Source organism: Athene noctua, chromosome 3 (genome assembly GCF_965140245.1).
Source record: "Athene noctua chromosome 3, bAthNoc1.hap1.1, whole genome shotgun sequence".
In the NCBI taxonomy this organism is placed as follows: domain Eukaryota; kingdom Metazoa; phylum Chordata; class Aves; order Strigiformes; family Strigidae; genus Athene; species Athene noctua.
The window spans coordinates 65,825,075-65,850,318 of NC_134039.1; the positions used below are offsets into that span (position 1 = coordinate 65,825,075).

General features: G+C 43.3%; 1 protein-coding gene across 1 annotated transcript; it reads right to left on the minus strand.

Moving 5' to 3' along the window:
* Window positions 1-4,334: 4,334 nt before the first annotated feature.
* On the minus strand, window positions 4,335-20,837 carry SELENOO (selenoprotein O). The gene is made up of 9 exons (XM_074903232.1): window positions 20,257-20,837; window positions 18,602-18,805; window positions 17,513-17,693; window positions 13,331-13,461; window positions 12,645-12,925; window positions 12,150-12,300; window positions 9,737-9,922; window positions 8,506-8,662; window positions 4,335-7,770 (listed from the first exon to the last, which is right to left on the minus strand). The coding sequence occupies exons 1-9, from the start codon at window positions 20,835-20,837 to the stop codon at window positions 7,576-7,578; spliced, it is 2,067 nt and encodes a 688-aa protein (XP_074759333.1). The 3' UTR covers window positions 4,335-7,575.
* Between the last annotated feature and the right edge of the window lie 4,407 nt (window positions 20,838-25,244).

The window sequence follows — 25,244 nt, forward strand, 5'->3', positions numbered from 1 at the left end:
TTTTAATGCACCTTGTGAAAAATCTAGCAGCAAAGTTCAGACTTTAGGTGCAGTCCTGCAGTGATGACCTGCTTCCTTACAGGCAAAAGTCTGTAGAAAAAAATGAAAGTATGGAAATGAAACCCTCTTTCCCCCTCACCTTTTTATCGCTGAGCCTGATGCTACATGGCATGGACTGGCCTTTTGGCCAGTTTGGGTTAGCTGTGTCCTGTCCCAAGCTCTCGCCTACCCCTGGGCAGGGGCAGAGTGAGAGGAAGAGACAGACAGCCTTGACACTCTGCAAGCACTGTTCAGCAACAGCCAAAACACTGCTGTGTTATCAGTCCTGCTTCAGCTGCAGAGCCAAAACAGGCCCGGTACAGGCTGCTGTGAAGAAAGTTAACTCCATCCTGTCCAGACACTGCACAAAGTAAAATTAATTTTTATTTGGAAAATACTGTTTGTTTAGAAAGGGTGGTTAGGAAATACCAAGAATGACCTCAAACTAGAAAAACTAATGCATATTTTCAACTTTGTGATGTTGTATGAGCGCTTCAAGTAGAGAAAGGCTTGTAGTAGCTCTCTGCTTTTCTGCACAGTAAAACTTCTGAGTGCAGTGACTGAAAATCATCCAGAGACATCTACAAATCAGAATTTTGATCCAGACCTGGGCACAGGTATGCCTCATTACAGGTGGAAGGGTGAAGGACCCCCAGCCAGCTGAGCTCCCAGGGTATGGGGCCAGTCAGAGGCAGCTGAAGGCCATTCCCTCCCTTTGCCCTCGCGTCACTGATAGGGGCTGTGCTATCTCTACTTCTGGGAAAGAGTTAAGGCTGGATGCATCTTTGATTATTTTTTGTCTGTGGCTGGAGAGAACAGAGGGAAGAAGCCAGTTTACAAAACAGGAGTGTTGTAATGCCAGTCCTGGTGCAGAATTTGTCAGCTCACAGAAAGAGCATTTCAGATATGAGGTTCCCTGTCTGACAGCCACCGAGGAAAGGCAGAGGGCAGGATAGAAGCAGCCAGGCAGTGTCCCTGTGCAGCTGCTTGGCCCACCGTGGCTGAGGAGGCAGAACCTGCCTATGACTGACCCCCACCACTGCCCACAGCACCAACCCTGGGTCCTTTCCATTTCTGTGCATAGCTCATGCACCACAACAGGTTGGCTGCTTATGGGGTGGAAAACCTGCCTAGGGGCCAGCACAGCTTTGCCATCATCACCAAAATCACTTAATCTCTCAGTGCTGTAGATTCTCCACCTGGAAAAGGATAATAGTATTCATCTTTCCTTGTGCAACTTTTTTTTAAAAAAAAAAGAAAAATGGAAGCAAATGCTATTTAAATATCAATGTAACTATCTATTGTTCTACTGTATTAAAATGTCCACTTTTTTTTTTTTTAAAAAAAAAATCAACTCCAGAATACAAAAGACGTGAAATAAGCTTTGTAGGTCAGCTTAGCCTACTAAAAATGTTTCTGCTTATACTTGCACAAAGTATCATTAAATCCCACCTCTGGGTTTACCTCCTTGCTAGAGCTTAGCAGGAGCTCCACAGTGCTGCAGCACTGTCCTTGCCCAGCCCAAACAGCAGCAGGGGAGGAAAGGTGCAGTACAGAGCTTCAGATTTTTGCATGTCTACAGAGACAGATAAGCTTGACTTTTCCCCTTGGGTTTCTCCTCTCCTGTTAATAAGGCAATGGCTGTAAAAACTGCATGATTGGTTATTTATTATGCACAGAAGAGGCAATCTATATCTATGTGTGTCTGGAAGTTTATCTCTGCCCCTCATGTCCTTTGATTTATATGCCATGGTACCTGCCCCACATCAGCTGTGTCCATCAGCTGTAAGGCTGATTTGGGGCTGGGGAGAATAGAGGTGCTAAGGGGGGTGGGGGGACCAAATGCAACGGTTTTTATACAGTTGAGAGCAACTGAGAACTGCCACTGCACACAAAAAAACTCCCACTGTAAATGCATTAAGTGTAAAGCCAAAAATGAAAAGATGTTGTAACAGGTATTGATTGCATTCTTTAGAAAATAGCCTCAACTGTGTGATCTTACACTAGATGTGACACCACTGAGAAACCCTCCTCTTGGGTTGACATCCATTACCCTCAAATATCACCCAGCTCTGAAGGGGTAAGCACAGGTTATTGCCTCTACCTGTCTCATACAGACTCTGGTCAGAGGTAAAGCTGCCCAAGTCCCATCCACCCGTGTAACAGAGCTGACAGGTCTGCTAGGAAAGGGCATCGTGGCTGCCTGAATGTGATCCAGTGTAACCGAGCAGCCCGAGTATGTGGTGGTGTGTGATCCAATGAAGGGCTCTGTGTGGGGATACACACTCAAGCCTGCAAAGCATGGAGCTGACAAAGTAAATGCAGGATAACCAGGGCCTGAATTTGCTCTTTCAGTGGACCCTGGGGCTTGACCGAGGCCTTTGCTTGGATGCACTTCATGCAAAGGGACAAACAGCAGGTTTGGCCTAAACCCACTTCAATCACAGATAAGTAAACAAATGCAGAAGACACTTTGGAGTGCAGAGATTGACCCCAGCTGAAGCACCCTGGAGTCACGTGTGTTCAAGTGAGAAAGTGAGCTACCTCAGAGCTGGGTGACACTCCACAACTACCTCAAAAAGAACAAGTTACTCATTACTTTGACTATCACGTAGCTTTCACCTCCTTCTCCAATTTACTCACAAAGACTACTATAATCTCTCCCCTTTCTGAACTGACATAGTCTGCAAGCAAACAAATCCCACTGCGTGAGGGTCTGGGCAGCCAAGCACAGTACAGGTGAAGAGCCCTGCAGAACTCCCACTAACAAACTCCTCTGAACCTCCTGCAGCATTAAAGGCCCCAGAAGGCAATGAGCTGCTGCCAGTGTCCCTGGGTGAGACCCTCCAAAAGGTAAGGACCCCTGCACTGAAAGATACTGAGCCGGTCAGCCCCAGAACATTCACAGAACCACATGGCTTGGCCAGGATGGCTGGCAGTCATCATCTAGCCCAATACCTGCTGAACGCAGGTCCAACCAGACCAGGCCCTGAGCAGCCTGTTCTACTGACATTTTGAGGATTACTAAGGATTGAGATGCCCCTGGGCAACTTGTTTCAAAGTTTGGCTGCCTTTATGGTGGGGGAAAAAAATATTATCCTTATATTTCCCATATTACAACCCTGTTCATCGCCTCCCATCCTATTACTGTGAGAATAGCCTGTCTCTACCTTCTCTACACTTTCCCAGTAGCCACTGCAGACAGCAAGGCATTTATCCTTAGCCTTCTCCTGAGGCTGAACAAACCCAGTTCTCTGTCTCACCTATGCACGCCACACATTGTGCTGCTCTGCCCAGAACCAGTTTTTGACTCCACCACAATGGTGGCTCAGCACAACTACACACCATCGCTCACCTGGTTGCCAGTGCAATATTTCTCCCCTTCAAACCGATGTTTCTCCTTTCTCTACCCACTCCCCACCATCAACCCCACTAAGGAAGAGGCCTAAACTTTGCTCAAGTAAGACATAAACAGCGCAAGTGATCTGTTAAAATAGCTGATGGAACATTAATGAGGTTTTGGTTTAAAGCCAAGTGTGGGACTACATAAGGCCCTTGGCTCTGCCCGTAACCAGCTGTGGAGTATGTGGAGAGTGATCCTCACCAACGAACTGCTTCCTGAGCCTCTGGGCCCTCACACCAGAGGAGTCTCCTGCGCTCAGACTACAGGAGTAAGAGGAGGCCCTAAATGCTGCAGAGCCAATTTACAGATTGCTAGATCCCGACACATAATTTCCTCATGTGCAACAGGGCCGCATGCCAGGGCATCCATCTCATCCAACATGCTCTACACTAGGTGTTTTCCACTCTGAAGAGTCCCGTTCACTATGATATCATCAAGATCTCTGGGGGAAAAAAAAAATCTGCATAAACTACTCAATCCAGTTTAAATAAACGAAGTGCATCTTCACTTTCTATTCAAAGGCCTATTTCTGTGACCAGAGCTTAAAATCACACCCTGTATCTGTTGACATCAGGTAGTGGTTTTATTCTTCCTTAAATCACTGGAATTAAAGAGGTGTCAGTGTAGGCCTTATGACCAACTAAGAGGGAAGTATCTCTGAAAAATGTGAGGGTCCTTACCTTGCTCCAAGCATACTACCAAAAATCACTGGTTAGGCAGGCAACTGTAGCTGTAGTAATTCACTCAGAACACTGCAAAAGTACGAAGTGAGGTTTTCCATGACAGGACCTGGCCATCTCATGTTAACAGAGAACTTTACTTCTAAAGAAATTAAGTCTGCACATATCACTAACAGCAAAACTCCTTCAGCAAATAGGCATGAACAAGAATATTAAAACTGCATTTTTATTTTTTTTAATAAAAGAATCAAAGAAAGATGTAGCATTTTTTGGGGGGGGGGGAAAAACCAACCAAACCCACAAAACATTCCAAAGTAAAACATTCGGCAATTGTACATTTACAAGCTCATGAAGCAGAGTTATGGTGAAATCTTATGAAGTCATGAGAGGAGTCCCACTTACCACGTGAGACTATGCAGAGACACGTCTCCAAGAGCTTCTCATTTCAGTTCTGTAATGTGAGTACCACTTTTTATTATTGCAAGGATAGTTCAGTCTATATAGCCACAGAGTGAGTCTAATCAAAGTGTTTCCACAGAAAGCTGTTGATGGGAAGAATCACCAATTCATTTTGGGCACAAGTCCATGTCTTTTAAACAAGCAAAATATTTGACCAATTAGAAATACTATTTTCAGGTTTACCTATTGCAAATACAAGCTGTAAAAATCAAAAAGCAATTCATGATTCAAGTATTTAGACTCCCAAATGTTTTAAGGTGTCCTGCTTCCATACTGCTCCAGGAACAACAGCAGAAAATCCCTATCATCAGAGCTGAAACTACCACCCACCTTTTGAATGAGAGTGCTGGAAAAGCACAAGCATTCCACTTGGCTTCTGATCATCACCCTTCTACAAATACAAAGCATCGATACTATTGCATGCACTGAGAAGACAGGCAGTTGAACGTCAGCACAGTCAGACTATGTCAATACCCTCTTAGTATTTCGACCTGTTGGTGAACATACTACATCTATTACAAACAGAACATTACTGAGTGGCACACTAAAGCAGCCACACCAAGGGTCTGCATTCATCATCTCAAGCTTTCTAGACCTCTAGCGCTTCATCTGTATGTAAACAAAGCATGCATTTAGCAAGAAACACAACCACATCTTCATTCCTCAAATTCAATTTCCCTTTTTAAGGATAAAATTGCTGGCAAATTATTTCAAAATATCCTGCTCTGCAATTTTAACATTGTAAGTGCAAAATAATTTGTATCTTTATATGCAAAATAATTTAGTAGTTAATTCAAGTTCTCCATGTCCAAATACAGTTACAATATCATTCTCCTTCTCCATATCATTATTAATAATGTCTACACAACACCCCCCCAGTTAATACCAGAACGTCATTAAAAATTCTTGATCCCTTAAGTATCGTGTAAAATCATTACTTTTTACACCATTCTGTTAAGCCAAAGGCTTGGGCAGAGCTCCTTCAAAACACTGTTCCCCTCTGCCTCCCACAAGGCATATAAATTGAGAAACAAAATCAGCACAAAGTTATGCTGATCAGCTTGGAACAACTTCCCCCCCATTACTCCCTTCTGGACCAGGCACACTTATAAGAGATGACTGGTTCTGCAAATTTGTCAAGGGTATGTTTGGAGCATCTTTCAAACTGCCAGCACACTTCCCCAGTGCAGTCCTTTTTACCCAAGCATTCGCTTTCTGTTAGTTTCAATTAAATGGTTTTGTTCCAGTATCCCCAAATTCAGAGGAAAGATAATCCCCAACGGAAGCCTCAAACCCATACAAAACTGGATTATTCTAGAAGATGACCAGCTGCACCAGCTAGCATTACTTGTTGCCCACTTCAAGGTACTCCAGCTTTCATCTTCACCATTCTTCCATGGACTAGGACACCTTCCAGTTTGTCCTTTTCTTTAAGGACTCCAAAATGTCACAGAAAGTGCTGTTAACTGTCAGAGATTCTAGTTTGTCACAAATCACTGTTCAGCATCAGTTTCTCCAGCCTGAAGGCAAGACAGTATGAATATGTTCCAAGCATCACCTATTTACTGTGGCAGCAAGGAGGACAAGTTGATTATTAGTATAGATGGATAAGCAGTAGCCCAACTGTTCTTCTCCCTGTTTTTCGATAGCACATTATTTTGAGGAAGACTTAAAGGAGCACAATTCAACCTGAGCTAATATAATACCAAGCTCACACAGGCGTGGAGGAAGAATTTACTGGAGTGCTATTAAACTCACAGTGTAAGACAGCGGTCTCTTTGGAAAAGAGAAACCTTTGCATTAAACCAAACTTTTCCCAAGATTTCAGGTTTCTGAACCAGTAAGAGAGTCCTTTAGAAAAAAGTTCAGAAAGCTACGTAATAACTAAGGAACAACTTTTTTTCTGCTGATGTGGCAGTAATGGCAACCAACTTTCCCCTGAAACCTCAACCAAAACATTATCAATAAGTAACTTGCAAGAAAGTCAGCTCCCATCCTCCTGCACATCCTCTTATGATCTTTTAAACAAGTTCACACAGCATGTTCCCAAATGGCAACTTTCAGCATAAAGATTTTCAAAGACCATGGAAACAAACTAAATGGTGCAAGACCAGAGTGTGAACAAACAGGTAACCCACCCGCACACTTCTCATACAAGGAGACTCTGTTAAGAGCACACAAATAGACAGTAAACCTGGATTTGAGTACTGGGGTAGTTTAAAGTTCACGCTTATTTGGCAAACCCACTTTGCCCAAGTCAACTGGCTTACAAACTGCACTCATGATTTTACTAAATATTTACATGCGTTGTATGCAAACAGACTGAACCTGCATAAACTTTACCACCAAGATTTTCAAGTGCAAATGTATATAGGTCTTCCTTAAATCTGCTCTTAATGTATTTAAAAAAAAATAAAAATCAATTGTTACCCCCAAACCCTAGTTTGCACAAATTCTCTGAAAATAGAAAGTGATTAAATATCAGTCTGAAGGTTCACAAGAAATGAACTACTTAATTGAATGAAACATAGCTTCAAACAAGCAACACTGAATCTATTCCTCCATTAAAGAGGACTAGAAGTCCCTGCATAGAGAAAGCAGTAAATAAATGTTAGAAGTACTATTAGTTAAGACATCAGACAAAAACAGATCAGACTCCTGACTTGCTATTTTTGTCTTCACATAACAACTTCATTTGGATGTTCAAAATTCAGCCTGTCCCAACATAAAATATTTTTTACTTGCAATGCAGTATGAATAAGAGGAAAGATGTTCAGTCTCAAAAAATTTAAATTACTGATGTATACAGACCGTTGATTGTCATCGGTTTGTTCCACAATTGCTTCAAATTAAGCACAGGTGAAGAGTTGCAGATACATCCAAATGTAGGGTTGTTTCTGTAACTTAATAGCACTTTGATGTTTGCCTTGCTGAATTCTTCACTGCTGAAGGAGGATCAGTCTTCACTTTACAGCAAAAAACAAAACAAGGCAGTTATGAAGATCATGTGACACAGAGCTCTGAAGCCCACAGCGGAGGTTTACTGCAATATGATAGTCTGCTTCTGGTCTCCTGAGCACAAGCAGGTGCTGTAGCAGTTGCTCCCTCCTCTTCCGCATCTTCCTTCACCTCCCTGAAACATTCAGCTTCTTGGAATGGATTTTCCAAGAGTTTTAGTACGTTTCTTACCTAGAGAGAAAACAGCATAGTTATGAGAATTTTGAAAATAAAGGCAAAATGATGTAGAGAAAAACCTCACATTAAACAATGATTGATTTTATTTACAATTGTATTTAATACATAAACTCCAGACAAGCCAAATATTAAATGTATGAAAAATATGCATATCAAGTAAGCTGAAAACTGTAAAATCATAACTGGCTGAGTTTGTATCTGTATGTAACTCAAGCTCGAATAACTTGAAATGCAAGTATCAAATACAAGTTCTTATGTCATTTCTCAAAATAAATTAAATCTTCCCACATTCTGCATTTAACAGTCCACGTGATGAACTGCACAGGTGAAAGCCATCAGTTTTAAAATATAACACTTAGCACAGCAAGGAACAAGTATAAATTAATAAATTAATTATAATAAATAATTTAATAATTAATTAATAAATTAAAGCTTCCTCCCAAGGTAAACACCATCCTGGAGACAGTAAAAGCAGGGGTAAGAGTCTTGTCCTGGGATCAGCCTACAAAAGCTGGTGGAGTTCAGATTTAGATTTTCAATTCCTTTCTTTGTCCTGCAGTCCTTAAAATCACAGCTACCTCAAAAATAATACAGACCTTCTGAACAGTAAATTCCTAATGCCTTACCGCCTGAGATACCAGAATGCATCTCACCTAGCATCATGTCAGTCATCAACAGCACTGCTACACATCCACCCAAACCGAGAGATATTAAGTAGTAATAGCATACCTCTGAGAAATCCCCGTTTTCAGCTGCTTCTATGGCATTCTGGGCAATATAATTTCTCAAGATGTATTTTGGATTGTTTGAATTCATAACCTTCACACGATTGGTGTTCCAGGCATTAGCATCACTAACACTTTCTATTTCTTTTTGCAAACGGATTCTGAAATTAAGGAAGTGAAAATCACCGGTTTGGATCAAGAATTACAAGCTAACAGGTTTTCCTTGAGATCCTTAGTTTGCAGTTGCTTAACAAACACTACATCACCTATAATCCTCTCAGTTTATAAAATGCAGCATGACAATAGAACACAAAATGTCTCTTCATTTAAAGCAGCATACAGACCATCAGCAGGGCCTGACGAGGCTCGAGGGAGTGGCACACCTTGCATATATTCCGACAAGTCGGACTGAGACGTTGGTGCACAGTCTGTTCTGCACTGCTCTGCAAAAGCCATCACATTCAGATCTTGTCTTGTATTTCTACACTTGTTTATTGGTTAAAGGTTCTGATGTTTGGATAAAAGTTAAGGGATGCAATACAGCTGAGGCAGCTTCATCTACCTTTTATCAGGAGTATTTGCTATAACTCTCAGGTCCCACTGGAGAAAAGTATTACAGCCAGCCAGGTGAGGAAAGAGTCCTGACCTAATCCACACAACAGAAAAAACTAATGCTTTACCAAGGGGTTTTCTCTTGCTAATCTCCTGCTAACACTATGCTTTTAGGCTTTTAAATTATGCCTGTTAGAATAGTCTAGACATTGTTTTTCTGCCCACGATTTCTTTTACAGTTACTCTTTAAGAATACTTCTACTTTCTATATCAATACATAGATTTTTCTTTCAGAAAAAAAAAAAAATTAAAAGGACAAAAAGCTTAGAGGTCAGTCAATTGTAGTTACTGAGCACTTAAAAGCTCATGACTGAAATTAGTCTCTGCTAGAATCAACATCAACTTGAACTTCTTGAAGCACTTTTAATACTAGATTTGATGCTAAGTGATTTCTACACCCCCGCTCCTCCCCAAAATCTAGTAAACAAAATACAAAGATGCCCTTGAACTTTCACAACAACATAGATACTGCTCTTGGTGGTAGCTAATATTCTGAGCTGCGTGCCCCCCACATCCCTCCCAATCTATATACTTTGGGACAAGGTGTCTTTCGTGAGAGGCACATTGCTCTCAAATAAAATGCAGAAATAAAATAGACTGCTATGAATACTGAGAAGCCTTACCTGTATTTCTCCAGCCATTCTTTCCAGTGTCTTTTATTTCTGCTGAGTAAATCAACTGCTGTCAACTGCTGCAATTTAGAGAACTGTTCAATGCGTTCTAACTCTTTATTTATATTAGCTTTTGTTCCAATTAATGCAAACAGCTGAGGATTAGACTGAGCCAACATTAGCATCATTGACAGTTGTCTGGGAACGAAATGAACAAACACATTAGATATTAAAGTTGAGCTGCCCATCAAGAACCATCTTTTTGCAACCATAAAGTAGATATGAAAACATTCATAATAACCTATGATTTCACTAGAGATGTGAAATAACAGTACTTCATAATCAACAGAACAATTTTTTACTACAAATTATGCTAATTTTATGGATTCTTCCTGCTTCTTCAGTGTGTTTAATTGACATTCCTGTGGTACAGAGAGTGTAGACAGCAGATTTTCATAATTATCAGTTGGGTTTAAATGTGCAATTCTCATCAAAATACCCATGGAACTTTGAAAGTAATTTGGAATAAGGAATTTGATCTCACTTAGGTATCAGGATAATACAGACTCCATAGGTTTAGGGGGTTTTAAAATTTCTTTTCCTAACAATAATACTGTAACAATATGCAGAATAAAGATCTAATGCCTACTGATTTTACCAGTACTAATAAAAACCCAGATGATATGGGGAAAGATACCTCATTTAAGTCATATGAGACAACAGTTTATTTAAATCTTTTTAACTAGCCAGTCTAAATCACAGAATGAGAACTACTTTGTGGTAATAAATTCCTCAACAATATCCAGCTATTTTGCTGCAAAAGTTTGACTAGGATTGTATCTTTTTCTATTTGACTGTGTTAGCTGGTGCTTTACGATAGCTTCACCTTATTTTTCAGTACCATGCTAGCTAATTTACTTTTCCTGGATTAATAACTGCACTACAGCATAAAGTAAAATAAAAAACAGAGTGTAAATTGCAGCATATAAAAAGACTAAATGTTTTTATTTCCTTCTATGAATGCATTTATAAACAGAGGAGAAAAGAAACAATATTCCCCGACTTCAGAACAGACAACTCATTATATCAGATTATATTTTCCTACTTTTAGCAAGCAGAGATAAACTAGGTACTTTGATTTTTGAGTGTAAATAAAGTACTATCCAAATCTGATGTACACATCTGACAAGTCCAGCTATAATATCCAAGTACTGTGACAAAAGAAAATCAGTTATGCACTCACTTTAACACAGTACTATTCCCCTCTAAAGTTTTACATCCATATCATGGTAATTTATAGCCACTTTTCATATTCCTCTAAGCCTGAATGCAGTGTTTAAAAAAATACTGTTTCATTGCTATCACATGAGCTATATTCACACTGAATGGTATCTGCTTACAATTTCAAAAGTAGCTGAAACCTGGAACTAAATAAGCAGTACTCACCACCTTGATTTATTTCCCTTTTGTTTTAGGGTATCAGCACAAAAACTTAAATAACCAGTAATATCTCCAAAATGATAAATGGCTACATCTTGGCATAATCCCAAACTTGTATGAACAAGTTTGACAGAAGTCCATTTTCTCAAATCCCTGTTTTCTCTAATTTGTTGAGTGTGATATCAACACACAGAAAAAGCTGAAGAATTTGGTAGGTTCATTACCTTCATGGAACAGTTATTAAAACAAAGAGAGAGAGAGGAAAAAATGTACCCCAAATACTCCCAGTTTAAAAAAATAAAATTAAAATTTAAATTAGAATTAATATCTGGGAAGATGCTAGGAAAAAAAAAAGACAAATTAACAGGTCATAATGGGTCTCACTCATTCTATTTTCCACTGCTCCAAAGAGTGAAAAACTGCTGCAATCACTGTTAAAAGCAGCAGTTGAACAAAACTATTTTTTCATGCTCTGAGCAGCTGGACTGCAGAACATGGCCCATCGAACGGGATGTGGATGGCACCACAGACTTTTCAGACCCTAAAGTCTGTATTTAGGTTATACTTAGTTCAGAACATCTAGTGGCTGAAAGTGATCATTTGCTGACAGTACACTGGCAGAACAAAATAGCATTATTGTTCAAATCCATTTCTTCTATAAAATATTTCTGTATCACTTCACTATCTGGCACTCTCATGGCCTTAGTCAGCAGAGACAGTGGACAAAAAAAGAATAAAAATAAAAGGACCAAACGAAACCTCAGACAAATTTAGCCCAAGAGCCAACCGCTGCAAATCACTGCTGAGCATTTGCCAGTCACAAAACACATCAGAAATTGCACTGCTGCAGGTCACGATGCATCTACTTAACACTGAAATTTCCAAATTTAAAATTAGTTAAATTTACATAACATGCAGAGTTCATTTTGGTTATAATGAGATTAAAAGCACAGGCTAAAAGCATTTAAGTAGAGAAGAGTACTACCTTGGATCCATCTGCGGTTTGAAAGCAACTTTCAGTTCTTCCACAGAAGCACACTGACTTGTAAGGTCTTCTAAGAAATCTTCCAATTTTGAAGGATCAGAGTCTACTGAGAATGAACTCAGTAAACAGAAAATATTGGTGAAGTCTCCACCTGAAAAAGTGAATTCTATGAGTAATGCAACTAATAAATCAGTAGGAAAACAGGTCCCATACCTCCTTGCCAACTCCCCCCACAGTAGTACAAGTCGCCATTCTGAAGAGGCAAATAAACTGCTCCCTCACTGAGGGTGCAAATGTGAGACTGCGGGAGCCCTCTATAAGGCAACAGCTGCCCCACAGTGTACAAGAAGGTAATTATTTTTCAGTCTTTTGTCCTTCTCTCAGATGACAATGTAGTTGTACCAGTCTGCTTTCTTGTAAAGTCAAAATATAAACTACATTTTGGTTTGATTATAGATACTGATGGGCTCTTAAACTTCTGTGCTCTTCACCAACCTGTGAGATGCATGGTTTCCAGGAGCTCAGACACCAGTTTACTATCTTCTTCTAATTCCAGCTGGATTAGGCCAAGTTTCTTTCTCATCTTCTGCAAATAATGTTTCTCAAATTCTGCATCATATTCCTCTTCTAGGATGAGTTCACTTATTTCCAAGGGCAGCTCTGGAACTAAAGCTTCAGCAAGTTTCCCCAGGTTCCACTTGCAAATCTCTGGCTGCTTGTTGTAAGCATAGCGCCCTGTATTATCAGAACCATTGCAAACGTGCTCAGGGTCATATCTACAAATGAGGAAATAGTTAGCATTCTTCCAGTTATCTGGACACCAATACTGTGAGAAATGTTAATTTTTTAGTCTTCTTCAGGAAACTTTAAAAATTCGAAAGGGAACACTCCTTGATTCTTTTCCCAAAGTTACCCCATTAGATATTTTCTTGCCCTCCCAAACACTGAGAAACCCCACAGGCTACAAGAACAGTCTAGCAGTTACAAAGGTTGTGAACACAATTGTTAAGAAGTTGTAAAGTAGTAGTACAGGACGACTAAAACTAACTTAATCTATTTTGCCAGAGAGGGTTCATAAATCTGCTTTAGAGTTTAAATATTAAAGCAGTTGTGAACACCTGGACTGTTCTACATAGCAAATAAATACACATGCACATTTCAAATAATTATGCCACACTGACCTGTCCATAAATCCAAAAGGGCCGTAGTCAATGGTTAGTCCAACTATGCTCATGTTATCTGTATTCAGCACACCATGGCAAAACCCAACACACTGCCATTCAGCAACCAATCTCGCTGTCCGTTTTGTTATCTAAAAGAGATTTTTTTTTTTCATTTTTTAACACAATGTATTTCCAATACATTCATGTATTTTCAAGCATTTCCTAGTCTGAACTGACATTGCTACAGCTCCGAGGGAAGTAGATGCCAGCAGTACATCATCATACACACAGATATCTTCAGGACAGTTTGTCTCCCTCCTCTTGTTAATAACTGCCCTGTTTCTCAGTCTACCATTTCTGTTTGCCTCCTCTTCTTTCTTTTCATGCTTGACTTGCAAGTCAACTGTACAGCTTTAAAATGTACTGGAGACCGAATGCTGAAATAAGGTAGACTGTTTGACAAACTTGCATACTACTGTACTCATTATACAAATAAATTCTTTTGCTTACTACTAATTTTAAAGACCCTTTAACTACAGGCAGGAGAAAACAGTCTAAGAAATAAAATCAACTCTATGAAACAAAGCCCAATGTAAAGATAGTCTTTTGGTTTACCTGGTATGTAGGAATGATTTACAAAAAGGTAAGTGGTTTACACAAAAAATTATTCCCTGATAACAAGTTTTAGCACTTCCCTCAATTTACTGAGAGTGGAAAGAAGCTACAATATAAAATATTCCAAGAATGACAACTTTTTAAAATGCAACTCTTCACTGAACACATGCTTCACCAGAGTTTTTCCGTTGCTTAACTGAGTTATTGTTATGGAATCCTTGACTGAAACCACCACATGTGTGCCATTCTTCAAATAAAGTGTTATCTAGTAAAATAGTTCTAGTTATTTAATTAAATTAGCCCACCTGCCAGCTACAACTAGATATGCCCTATGAAATCTAAAATTCAGGAAGCTAACCTTTTAGGTAAACCTAAGCATTTCTAAATACTTTACTGAATTGCTGTAAATAGAAGTTTTATGTAGCCATTAGCTAAAACTTTTAAAGCAAACTATTTTCATAGCTAAAAAAAAAAAATTAAAATCACTCATCTTCTCAAATAGGTATCAACGTGCAGAAATTTAAAGCCACTATTCTCTCCAGGCTGCAGTGTATTTTATTAAGGTTTAAAAAATGACCTAGTTAACAGAGGAAATGTTAATTTTATGCCTCTGTCTTTAAACTCAGAATTTTTCCATTTTCCTTTTTTTAAACATGTGCAGTCAGGTAAGGAAGAAAAATTAGGAAAGTCTTGCCCTGAGATAATCTGACAGATAGTAAAACCCACAAAAGATGCGTGCTTCTGCTTTTTACAATATTCTTGTGTTAGTTACTTCAACCATTATTCCTGAATGCTACTTCATGGGCAGTTAGTTGGGAGCCAGCTACACATGTCCAAAACTGATTGCTGGCATACCACAAACCAGTAAGGGGGAGACACCCTGTTCGATGGCTCTGTGCCAGGAAGATGGTAAAACTTAAAAATAAGAAAAGTCTGGCCACCAGGGTTGGGATGAAAGCCCTTGAGCAGTAAGGCAATTCATGCCTGCTGGATCTGTTTGTGTGACTCCATCACACACTGCTGGTATTGTGGTAAAAAAGAAATCCACTAATGAGAACACCTGCAAGCAATTAAAGCCTGGGCACCACACAAAGATGGGTATTTTGATTAGAAAGAGACAGCTTTGCACTCACTTTGACCTTCATTCTTTTTGATCAATTTTTTTACTGCTACTCATACTAGAAAACAAGTATATATAAAAAGGAGCACTGTCTCAAGGACATGCTCATTTAAATTTAAACACCACCCACAAATTATATGAGAAGTACAGATAATGGTGTTTGCTTTCTAGACAGTGCTGTCAAAACCAATCACTTGTACTTTTTTCCTCCATTTCTTCTATGGAGCAAAAATAAATATAAAACTTGTCAGAGTTGAGCTGACAACACATCCCCACTATTAAAAAAAGAGAGAGAGAATGTCAGATTTTAAGTCTGCCTTTTGACCTCTTACTAGTCTGTTATGAACATGTATCATACTGCAGCCATTCCCTCAGTCCCTACCAGATTATTTCTGATTTCAAAGCACCACAACTGCTTTTATGTAGACTAGCCAAGTATATTAGACTGTGGTATTTTTTAATTATTCTGTTTACTGGCTAGTTATAACATTCTTATTTGGGTTGTAACATAATATGAACTTCAGGTGATCCAAATCAGAGTCTTCACTATAGTTCTCCAGTAATTTCAAAGTGGATCCCTTCTGCAAGGGTAGCATTACTATTTACTAATCACTAAAACTCAAAGAGAAGCAGCTTATTCCCTTACCCCAAATTCCTTCTTTGCTCACTGAGAAGACAAAGAAATATAGTAATAGAAATTCAACATCAAAAATAGCAATACAGTAACAACAGTGAGGCAAAAGGTATATTCAGAAGGCAAAGTCTAGATACCAATTAATTTAGCTGTTTTACTTCAAAGAGAAATATAGCAATTCTACATTTACTAATGTTATGGTTCTGATTTTTATCATGGATCTTCAGTAATTGTTAAGGTCTAACTTTACTTCAAAATGGGTCTCTGAGAAATTACCCTGCCTCTCCTCTGGGCCACTGCCAAATGACCTGATACTGCACCACATCTAAGACATATTTATCTCACCTATCTTACCATTCCAAAGGTGGAGGTGTTTTGCAGCTTCCTCAAGCAAGCCCTCACAGTGCTTGACTGTCTTTGAACATTTCAATTCTACAGCCTAAAGGTAAAGTGATTTACAGTCAACATTCCTGTTTGCAATTTGGAAAATGAGAGACTGGAAATGACTCGATGTTCTCTGTATTTTACAAGACGATGTCTTGTAAAACCCATCATCTGACAGTCAGGGCCAGAATTTCTCCTCACAGTCTAAGACAGCAAATGGAGGCAAGTCTTGGGAAGCTCTCCCAGAGCAGAGAAATCACGATTTACTGTTAAAAAGCTTAAAATGCTTTTATCACTTTGATCAATACCAACATTGCTTTCATCAATAAACAGTTCTATTAAGAGTGTTTTCTTCAAATTAAAGAACAGTTCAGGCAATTGGATGATACAAGGTATTAACTGACTCCAGCCATCTGTGCTTACAGATTGTGGTGCTGTAATTCCTCCCTGCTACTCCTTGCTAGGCCTCTCAGTGCTTGGAGTGATTCCAACCCTGTCCTGGGCCACATACCAATCTAGGGAGGTATGGACTGAAAATGGCAGTGAACCAGAGCGTGAAGGCGCCCCTGTGATGAGCCTGGCTCCTGCTCTCCCTATCACTTGGGAATGGTTATGAAGTCCATCACCTCCTGACCGCCTGGTAAATCTGTACCTGGGACATGGCGGAGGGAGAATAACAGAACTGCATATCCATCAAGTTCTTGGCCTGTGCAACTGGTGGAAGATACCAGAATACTTCATTGTTCGAGCTGGGCCAGAGTGAAAAGTACCCAACAAAAGTCAATTATCTTGGACCCTATAAATAGTGTCCCAAGTGAGACCCTTTGAGCTCTCCTGGATTGCAGCAGGCCTGTGACCAGCATCTCCCCTGAGCTGGGATGCCTCTCAGGTACCAACTCCTCCAGGTATAGTCTGATGTTAAAGCTGATGGAAGGCCGGGGCAAAATTGAACCCCTTGAGTCTCAATTATTGCCCATTTTTGAATGCCAGTGCACTGGTTTTACTCTGAACTTGAGAAGAGAGAAATTTTGGCTTTGGGCTAGCTTCTCTTTCATCCACCTCTCTCAACTATGTGTTTGGGTTATTTTCACGAGTGTGGGTACATTTGTATTTCACTGGATCTAATTACTTTTGTCTGTGTGTGTGTTTGTATGACTTGTGTTTATGAATATACAAATATATATACATTGATTTAGGATACTTTATAGTTAAGTTGGTATGAATCTTGTAATTTTCAAATCTGTAATTAAGTTGCTATTTTAATCATAGCATTTTACTGAGATGTTTTGCAAATCCTTAAAATGGTTAATGATTAAGTGTTGCTAGTCATTAATAAATCTTTATTTGCTGCTCAACCATTACCATGTTAATATCTTCATCCGCAACACAGACGAAGATCCTAAAGATGACCGCTGTGCATTTACGAAGAGAATCTGATCTTTCTTACCTCTTTGAAGAAAGCGGCATTCCTCTGAATACTGTTGTCTGAATAAGCCTCCTGGATTTCTGGATAGAAAGTGCTGATCACATAATCAAGCATCTGTATTCGAATATCATTTCGGTTAACACTGGGACCCTTGCGTCCTGTGTATTCATCAGTAGGTTTAAAAATTTCAAAAGAACCAAATCTGTTTTAAAATAATAAGCACATGTTGTAGTATTACATGCTACTATTAACTTGATTTGATATTACAAGTAGTAAAAGCATTTAAGAACACCACATCATCTCTTGAGTTTAACACTAATCCTTCAACTGACTGAGAGAAGAGACCTGGAAGATTCCTACACCGGACCCAGCAAGGCTCCGTGACTCAACACAAGGGAGTGCATGCATCCACATATAACTAAACTGACAGATCAAGACCCTAGCCAGTAGTGAAGACCATCTCGTTACAGTTACGACCACTTCTACAGGAAAATTCCTATCCCAAGTAAATATATTGGAATAAAACTTATTTGAAATATTAAACTGTACATCAAGCATGTAAGATAGATTTTTCCATACATATATATATATATACACACAGGCACATACACATACATGTACATATTCCTTATGCCTCACCCTCCTCTAATATTCTGTTGCCTTACAAGAAGCAATGCAACTCTGAAACTCCTAATGTTTTCTGTCAGACCCTCATACAGGCAGGGAAAGTACACCCAAACTTTGACAGTAATACATTAGAATAGCTTTGGAATTAAGGGCAGAGCTATAATCCACCACTACTACCAGCATCAAAAAAAGCAGGTATTCTGTACAGACATAAACACAAAAAATCTCTTCTGAGGTCTGCAGAACTTAGTTCTTCCTTCTACCAGCCTAGCATCCTTAGGGTTTATCTGCCTGCGTGCAAAGGCACCAGCTCAACACATCTACTGGACGAGAAGAGCAGCTTCCTACAGAGAGAGTTCCAAGCCCCCAGAACAAGAAACACACAAATGGTGTTGTTATGGAAATACACTTAAAATGTCATTTTAAAAGACTGCTGTGCTTGGTTTTAATAGAATAAAAAAACTCAACAAAATAGGCTTCTACCTTATAAACGTAGAAGCTATTCTCAGAACAACTGTACACCTTTCACTTTTTGGATTCCCATCATAAAATACGTCACGGACGACTTTTGAGTCAGATGTCACACACGTTCCAGCCCTCGTTGTTGGTATTCCTAGGTGGAACATAGCCTCACTGCACAGGAACTCCCGTATGCTCGACCGCAGGACCTTCCGACCATCAGCTTGCCTGCAAGAAGACCACACGGGGAGTTTTCAGGCTATAAAGGCGGTAACTCCTGCCTCCCCCTTAGCAGCGGAGAAACAAAAGCCTAGAAGTGACATGCTCTGTCCACAGTCACACAACAAAGCAGTGGCAGATCTAAGAACAAAAGCTGGACCTCCAAAACCTCAATTAGACCAACACAACACACTTGCAACAAAGACCACACATAGCAGAAGAAAATAAAACTTCCAGTTACACAAATCCCTTCTAATAATTAACTCTGCTATTTTTATTGATGCAATAGAGTCTTTCAAAAAGTTAAAAACTTTTGGACAAGTTTTATAATATAAGAAGTCAGTGGTTTCCTCTTATTAAAATAGCTACTGTTACACCTCCTGAAAAGTAATATTTTGGATCTTTCTGGGTAAGTAATCTAGAAATGGGGTGTTAAATATGGGCACACACGGCAGTTGCCTTGAAAAAAACCACTGAACAGCCAGCAGATAGCAAACAAGTTTATTTACCAGGTATCAAGTAAACAGAACAGGCAGAGGTGGTTCTCAGCCCCACTTCAGATGCCACAGGCACACAGGAAAGCTGCCCAGGGCAGACCTACAGCACTACCACCGTATCTGGGATTTTCACTGTGATTTCCTTAACCTTCACAGACCTGAAGGCCTTCAGAGCACCATGTGTATGAAACTACGGTGCTACCAAGCCTGTGCACAGCTAAAGCAGAAAATATAAGAAATGCAAGTGGGAAAAATGACCTGAAAGATTTAAAGCAGTGCAAGCTAAACTGACTAATGATGATATCCCATCCCTTGCAGGAATTTGGTCAGTATGCCATTTTGGGAGCTTTTTCACCATTCCCTCCCACAGCCAGGAAGGATGTAGGAAAGGCACTGCTGGCAGCAGGCAAGAGGACCAGCAGCACCCACCAACCAAACACCCACATTTTAGACACCATCCGCATGGGCCACAGGACCACACGGCAGCAAGCAGCCAGGTGGCCATGACACACTGCTGTCCCCACTTTCATCGCGGTCTGCATCCCCCTCCGAAAGGCGGAAAAATCTCGGAGGAGAGTAATAACCAGGGGCAGTGGTAACGTACTGCCTAAACGAGATGCAGTTACAGTCTTATCTTCCACGGGAAAATTTTTCCACTTTCCGGTTCAGTATTTAAGCATTACACTTGCTGCAGCAAAGATTAAAAAAAAAAACACAACACGAGGGCTTCGGAGATGACCTCTGCCTCGGGGAATGACGCTCAGCGCACACCCAGCGGGAGGAGCGCCTCGCTAATGCCAGGAGCGGGCGGGGCAGCGCGCCCCCGGTCACGCCCGCGCAGCGGGGGCTTCGCGCGGGGGCACCGGGTGCTGCTCCGCCAAAACCGGGCTACACCGGGCTGTCCCGCCACCGCCCCTCCCCACCGCCGCCCCCCCCGGGCCGGAGCGCCCCGCGGGGCCTTACCGGGAGAAGGGGGTGAGGCCGGCGCCCTTGAGCTGGATCTCCCAGCGCTCGCCCCGCGGGCCCAGCACCTCGCCCAGGTACATGGCGGCGCCATCGCCCAGCTGCCCCGCGAAGCTGCCGAACTGGTGGCCGCAGTAGCAGTGCGCCGCCGGCTCCGAGCCCGCCAGCAGCCGGTTCCCGCTGAAGTACTGCGCCGCCTCGGCCTCCACCGCCTCCCGCTCGGCCGCGGGCGGCTCCAGCCCCAGCAGCGCCAGCGCCGGCAGCGACATAGCCACCAGCCGCGGGCTCTGCAGCGGGCTGGGCCGCACCCGGGAGAAGCAGGCGCCGGGCACGGCCCGCGGCCCGCCGTCCTCCGAGGCGTCCACCGGCAGCGACCGCAGCGCCAAGTTGTCGAAGCGCAGCGCGCCCAGCCAGCCCCCGCCGCCCGCCCGCGCGCCGCCCTCGGGGCCGCCAGGCCGCGCCGGCAGACCGGCGGCCTGCTGCATGGCAGCGCCCAGGGCGCCGACCCGGCCCGGAGCCGGGGCTCCCACCGGCGGCAGCAGCGACGGGAACCGACGACCGCTGCGCAGCGCCGCGGCCATCCGCCTGCCCCGGGGGCGGGGCGAGGGGCGGGGCGAGAGCGCTGTCAGCCCCGCCCGCCGGGGCGCGCCGCCCGCCCCCGGCCAGGGGCCGGGACGTCGCGGAACGGGGTCCCGCGGCGGGGGGCGGGCGGCGGGGCCCGGCGCGGGGCGGCGCGCAGGGAGGCCCGGCTCCGGCAGCGGGGCGGGTATAAAAGCTGGCCCCGCGGCGCGGCCGCCTCTGCCCGCCCGGAGGCCGGAGGCATCGCGAGGGGCAGTCGGCCGGAGCCGCCGCCAGGTCGCGGGGAGGGGTGGCGGCGGACAGGTTGGGGGTGCCCCGCTGCCGCGTCCGTTAGCCGGCGGGCGCCCCGCGTTGCCTCAGCTGCGCCTGGGGCGGCGGATCTGAAGAGGAAGAGCCCCGGGGGCGGCACGCGTGGGCTTGGCCGAGGCTGCCCCGCCTGGGCTGGCTGGCTGGCGCTAAGATGTCCTGGCTAACGAGGGGAGGGAAACCGAAGGAGAAGGAGGAGGCGGAAAGCTCCCCCAGCCGCGAGGAGAGGGGGCTGCTGGTACAGGCCATGCTGGAGCACGGGGGAGACCCGTGGGACTGTAAGGTCATTGGGCAGGACCCCACCCTGAGAGCTGCGGAGAGGCACTGGCAGAACTACGTGTCCGTCTGCCACCCCAAGGGGGAGAAGAAGTGCTCGGCCCTGCAGTGGCTGTTGTTCGATCTGGCCCGGGTCTTGCAGGCAGCGGTGGAAGAGAAGGAGCAGTGTATCGAGAACCTGCAAAACAATCTGCAGGTGGCTCGCAACGAGGTCCTGGCGCTGCGGTGCGACAGCTCGCTGCTGAGCGAGCAGGCCGAGGAGCTGCGCAAGCTGAGGGAAGAGCTGAGGGCTGAGGCGGTCGAGAACGCCCAGCTGAGAAGCAAGGTGCAGTGCTTGCGCACCCTGCTGTCGCTGGGCAAGGGTTTGGATCAGAGGATGGTGGCGGCTCTCGGGAAGACCAACGGGGACCCGGAGGTGTGGAATGGGGACGGCTGGAGTTTAGAGGAGCAGAAAGAGCCGTCGGTGCAAGGAGTGGGTGCTGCGGGCACTAGGAAAGTAAAGCCGGTGGAGGGAGATAGAGCCCAGGGGGAGGGGGATATGTCCAGGAAGGAGAAGGTGTGGAAGAAACGGAAGGAAGCGTGGCCTGTGTGGGTAAATCGAATGTGGACCTTGGAGCAGTGCGCTCCCTTCACGCACGAGGCGGCGAAGCAGGTGGTGACCGCCATTGGGCTGCCGTGGCCCAGAGTGGGGGCTGTTATCAGAGCCCTGCCTGCCGATGAGGTGTTGGGGGGGGAGATCTTAAGGCTGGTGATCAGAAATTTGGGAGAGTACGAGCCTCTCAAAGATAACATGGAGGGGGCGCCCTGGAGAGATGTCCAGGAGGCGTCAGCCTACATGTGTGGGAATGTCTTACTCCGAGTGTTAAAGCAAAGGGAGAAACCAGTGACCCCTGACTTCGACATCTTTGGGGTGAATGTGGAGCAGGGGGACGTGGGTGTGCTGGCATGCCGTGCTCCCGAGCTGCACAAAGGGTTTTTCATCAGCCTGGGGTCTACTTTAATTGGCCGCCCCCTTGGTGAATGTATGGCTGCCTTGGAGAACATGGGGACCCTGATGGGAGCTGAGGGGAAAGGGATGGCAAAGAAAGATGGGATGGGGGCAAAGGGGAGGAAATACATTCCTAGAGGGACAATTTGGAGATATTTAATAAGCCAGGGGGTGAATGAAGGAGAGCTAGATAGTCAGCCCACAGGAGTTTTACTTGCCAAGATGAAGAAAATCCTTCAGGAAAAGGGGGTGAAGCAAGAGGAGATTTGGGAAAAACTGAGACAGATGAATCCATCAGCTCCTCCCCCTATTCCCTTAGGGGACCTTAAAGATTAGGAGTTACAACCTCTGGTGTCAGTGGGATTAACCTCCACAATGCTGACCTGGTGTGCAGGGGGAAGGGGTTATGTGGAGGTATGATGTCTGTTGAGGGTGGGGTGGGGGTGAAGTTTCTTAATTGCTATGGGATCAGAGACAATGTTATTAGATTATCAGGGTCTTCCACTCCTGGCTAAATCCATCTGGATAAGGAGAGTGGGAAGGGGAAAAAAGAGGGGAAAAGAAGTAGAAGCCCATTTGTGGGTAGGGGAGGATAAACTGAATGGGGGGGGTGTAATTCTGTAAAAGGAGGGGGAAACGTTTTAGGGGTAGATTTCCTGTCTCAGTTCAAGGTAGATCTCTCCAAGGGAAAATTGTATAGTGCTGCTGACTCAGAAAGTGAAGCAATTGCAGGAGTCCCCAAGTTACTGAAGTGCTGGTCTAAAGTAAAACAGAAACAGGGGTAGTAAATGAGGAATATGAGGTGGTTCCAACCAGAGACCCTCTTCCTATCCTAGTACCCGTACAGTAGTGCAGCACAGAAGGGTCACAAGGAGTCTCAAGGGATGCAGCAAAGGCTGAATAGATTGGGATTTAAAATTCCTGTTTTCACAATTTCTGTGGGAGTCCAAGGGTGTGGAGTATGTGGATGGTGGAAACCTCTTGAAATCTTGGGGGCTTAGACTAGACAATCTTTAAAGGTCCCTTCCAACCCAAACCATTCTAAAATTCTGTGACCTGTAAATCCATGTTGGGTTATGCCTTTGACCCCTGGGAGTGGGCACCACTTGAACAGAGGCAAATTGATTAAATGGATCCCTTCAGGAGGTTGAAGGAGGATTTGTATAGGTTTGTGTTTGTTGCCATTGACAGAACAGGAAGATGGACAGAGGCAATGACAGCGTGTGAGGCTACAGTTAACTGTGATTTGGTGTCTACATGAAATATTGAACGCATGTGGTCCTCCAATCTTAGCTGATTCAAATAAAGGAAACCACTTGACATGCACCAGTCAGAAGTTCCTGAAAGGGGTAAGGGTGCATCAGTTAATTCATATTTCCTACCATCCACAGTTCTCCAGGGGTAGTGGAGATAGCTAAGAGGCCCATCAAGGTGAGACAGAAGCTAATTCCAGAAGAAAGAGGACTAAGCTGGAGCACTTCCGTTTGTGTGCTGGGCCATGGGAACAAAGAGCTCACCAGGTACGGCTGCAGCTGGTCTCTTGTCCTGCCCCACAGGCAGATATCCTGTGGCAATGTCAGGAAACAGCCGTGTGCCTCTGATACTGATTCAGTCCTGGAGCAGGGTTCAGTCAGCAGAGAGCATGGACCCATGCTGCTCTCTGATGTTGCACAGCTGAAGAGCAGCATGCCAATACAAAGCAAGATGAAAATCAACCCCCACAGGGAAATATGGTCCTATCCACACCCCAGGTATGAAGGGGAGGGCTCAGAGAAAATTTAGGGGTGATTGCAGCTCATGCGTTGGGAGACACAGAACTAACTGGAGACAAAGAAGAGGGGGTTTCATGGGTAGATGGAGCCCACTGCTGGGAAATCAAAGAATGTTTCTAACATTTAAGTAAGATTGGTCTTCATGATCAAATATGGCTGTGGGATCGATCACAGGTGTGAGAGCCTCATCATCTTCAAGGTGCTCATCACTGTGTTAAAGCATCAAGAATATTCTTAAAGCATTGCAGGCCCTGTTCAGTGTGTTCTGCCGGCTTCTAGGTGTAAGAGCAATAGTTTGGATGTGGAACATCGTTGCTGCTGTTAATAATCTTATTTTCTTCAGGAAAGATGTCAAAGGAATTTTAATACAAGACCTGAAGACAATGGGGGTGGCCTCACATGTTTGGTTTCCCATTAATAAGTATTTGTTAATTGTCCTTCCAGTATTGACTGACTTCACCTGTAACAGAGCACGGACTGGACAAAAAGGTGGAACTAATAAATTAGATATTCAACTAGGATCCCAATATAGGTCAGCCACAGAAGTTGCATGGGATACAAATGGTATTTTTTGCAACCACTGTAATAATAGGGGATGCAGTTGTATCACTTGATATGCTTTTAATTGTTCAGGTGGTGCAGATTTAGTTTTGGGCACTGAGCATATCCAAAACTAAAATCACACCATCCACAAACCCTGTAGGACATATCCATATTAATCCTTAAGATGGGGAAAGAGGTGGGGAACTGATATGTGAGGTATGAACTGTTCTAGAATACATCCAGACTGTGACCCATATATATGTACATGGGTTGTTCATCTCTTATGATTGTAAAATCTCCATCCTAAGAGATACTGAAAAGCTATCTGGAGACAATCCTGGGCAACTGGCTCTAGGTGACCCTCTTTGAGCAGGAGGTTGAACTAGATAATTTCAAGAGGTCCTTCCAACCTCAACCATTCTGTGATTCATTCTATGAAAATGGCAGCAATTTTGAGTCATATACAAGGTAAATGGGTAACAAACTTCAGACTGTTGACTGATACAACAATAGTGATAACTACC